This window comes from Chlamydomonas reinhardtii (assembly GCF_000002595.2).
Source record: "Chlamydomonas reinhardtii strain CC-503 cw92 mt+ unplaced genomic scaffold scaffold_45, whole genome shotgun sequence".
Taxonomy (NCBI): Eukaryota; Viridiplantae; Chlorophyta; class Chlorophyceae; order Chlamydomonadales; family Chlamydomonadaceae; genus Chlamydomonas; species Chlamydomonas reinhardtii.
This window is the reverse complement of record NW_025061558.1, coordinates 14,123-16,939: the sequence shown is the minus strand read 5'-3', so window position 1 is coordinate 16,939 and position 2,817 is coordinate 14,123. Positions and strand designations below refer to the sequence as shown.

Below are 2,817 nucleotides of genomic sequence, written 5' to 3'. Positions count from 1 at the left end.
TAAGCAGCACCGTCATGGACACCATGCGCCAACATCGTAGCATATGTCCTAGCTCGCTCCACCATCCATCCCTGCGGCAGCAATGTGGTGCATGGTGTTAGACGGGATTGAAGGGATGGGCCCGTCCCTTGCCCCAAAGCTGCCCTCCCTGTCCCCAGGACCATGCCACTGCCTTGCAAACTTACTGCTTGACTGCAGTCCTCGCGCCAGTAGCTCACCTGCGGGCTTGACACCATCCAGCCGCGGGAAAGGGCACGAGCACGGTGGGCTGTAACCTGATTGCAACGCCATAGCAACTGTAGCCAGCTCCATGCCCTGCGGGCTTGACACCATCCAGCCGCGGGAAAGGGCGCGAGCACGGCGGGCCTTAACCTGAAACCAAGCCCTAGCACCAGCAGCTAGCTCCATACCCTGCGGGCTTGACACCAGCCGCGGGAAGGGGCGCGAGCACGGCGGGCATTGAGACTGACCGCGCGCCATCAGCTCGCAGCCCAACCTGCAACCTTGACACCAGCCGCGAAAACGGGCGCGCGCACGGCGGACCTTGAGCTAATGTACGACATTGCGCCTGGCTCAGCGACCTGCGGGCGACGAGCGGCGCGAATGTTGACTTGTGGACCCGCACATTATGTCCATAAAACAAACTCCTGGCAATGTTTCAGTGCAATGCACATGTTACCTGAGCCAGCAATCACAGGGTACTACGCCGGGCCCATTTGCAGAGTGGAAACGCCCCGGTCAACGCGCGGTTGACTTTGTTGACCGGCGAGCTTGTGATGCCAGCTCGTTATCACGAGCCAGCCAGCTTCATTACTCCATTCAAGATTTGCATTGTTGACACTGTTGCTGCATATAGTCGACAGGGTTTATCGCGAACGAAGGCATCCGCCGCTCGAGCACAGTCGTCTCAGAATCATAGCGACGCAAAGAATGGTTGATTAGTCAAATAGCCTAATTCATGTATGTGACACAGGTATAAGTATGAACGCAGAACTGCAAGAGTTGAAGTGAACTCCTGAAACGCTCCATGCCGCCCCATGCCGACGTTACATGGCAAGCCAGGGCCCCGGGAAACGTTGTGTTTATGTTATGTATCATGACAGAAAGATTATGGCTCTGCTACCTCGAAAGAGCGACAGGTACACGACCGAAACGTTGAGAATTATGACGCTCGTCGTTCCCGTGGGGAATGGCCTTGTCTTAGTGCATTGAATGCATACAGGTTCACATATGGAAGCAGAACTGGCTGATTGTACATCGCTACTTGGCGTTTAGACAAAGATGGTTTCGCGTCCCCCCGCCGGGGGATGCCCAAATGACTTTCTCGTAGCCTCCAGGATTGACCCAGGATTCGCGCCGCCGAATAATCTATGTGTGTAAGAGACTACTTATTGAAGTCGCAGAATTGGTACGCCTGTGGTGGATGTGGCTGTGAGGGCTCTTACCCTACTTCGGTCTATGCAGCCACCTGCGTGGCTGCTTTGGTGTGCTCAGCACCGCTATATTGCATGCTAATGTATCTGAACTATGATTGGGGAGAAGGGGCGGGGCGGGGCGGGATGGGGAACGGAGGGGCAGGGCTGAAGTCGGCAGGGCGGGCACGCGGGTACCACTCCGGGGGTCAAGGGCGGGATCGCAAGGTCTATGCCCAGACTGTCGCCCCGACCATGAATTGACATCCCATTACACATAATAAGGTCCCTGGATGGTGCTCGGGCATAATTTTGAGCGAGAGCTCAAGTTGAAATGCTATATGTCGCGCTCGCCAGGACCCCGCCAACTTAGCCTGAAGCTATTTTGATGACATCTATACGAGAATTAATGTCGACGGCAATAGATTCAGGCCCCAAACAGCGCATATGCGAGATATGGGCTTCGGTCAATTTCGCGACTTGAGCCCCGATAAGCATAATTTGGACCTTTGCCGACCACTTCTGGCTGATGATGATGTTGGTTATGTACCTACAGAAAGGCGGCGTCTAATCCGTGCGGTAGGATTTGCCCCGGGGCAACGTCCAACGTGCGGGTTTGGCTGGGACAAGGGGGGTCAGCTTTGTACAGCTGGAAAAAGGGCTGAGCCCCCGCGGGATGCTTGGGGCCGGCGACTCCAGCGAGCCGATCAGCACATAATAGCCCCCTGTTAGCCTCCAAGCCACTGCACAAGGCACGGAACTGTGGTTAGGGACATCCGTGACGGAGCCAGGGCGGGGAGCCAGCATGCGCGTGGGGCCCAAGCGTGCCTTGCCAATGCGCAATGGGGTTTGCCGCGTTCATCTTGTTCACTTTCTTCAACACTAGCTTAATTTCACCATATATACCTACAATGCCAGGATTGCTGGACCGCCGGCTCGCGGGGCTTGACCTCCGAGAGCTGTATGCTGACCTGTACCAACCGGACATTATTCATGAAGCAGCCTCAAGCCCTGACGTCAAGGGCAGGCGAGTGTTGGCGATATTAGTGGCAGCGAAGGCGCCGCCCGAGGAGCTGCTCGCGCCGCCTTTTCTGGCGGCCGTTGGCCTCCGCGGCTGCCACGCTAGGGCTTTTGCCGCGGCTGGAGCGGTTGCCGCACAGGCGCAGGAGTGGGCGGGCGCGGGCGCGGGCGCGGGCGCCGCGCTGTGCTGTGAGGCCAACATAAAGGCGGCGGTGGTGGCCACCGCCGCGATGGCCCGTATGGACGCCAACCCGGACGTAAGTGGTATCAATGGATAAGGGACAATTTGCATGGCTCTTTGGCTGCGTGCAGCGCCTTCAGAAGACTTTAGCTGACGGGGCCGACCCGCGGGTGGGCAGCGCCCGCGGCTGCGCTCGCTCACCCC

The 2,817-nt window shown here is 57.8% G+C and overlaps 1 protein-coding gene across 1 annotated transcript; it reads left to right on the top strand.

Annotated features, from left to right (window-relative positions):
- The first annotated feature begins 1,704 nt into the window (after positions 1-1,704).
- CHLRE_45g760897v5 (uncharacterized protein) lies at positions 1,705-2,770 on the top strand. The gene has a single exon (XM_043073057.1). The coding sequence runs from the start codon at positions 2,324-2,326 to the stop codon at positions 2,708-2,710; it is 387 nt and encodes a 128-aa protein (XP_042914018.1). The 5' UTR covers positions 1,705-2,323; the 3' UTR covers positions 2,711-2,770.
- Positions 2,771-2,817: the final 47 nt, after the last annotated feature.

Bases quoted from the DNA above. Each gene is read 5' to 3' on its own strand.
- CHLRE_45g760897v5 (XM_043073057.1), top strand. From the start codon at position 2,324: ATGCCAGGATTGCTGGACCGCCGGCTCGCGGGGCTTGACCTCCGAGAG.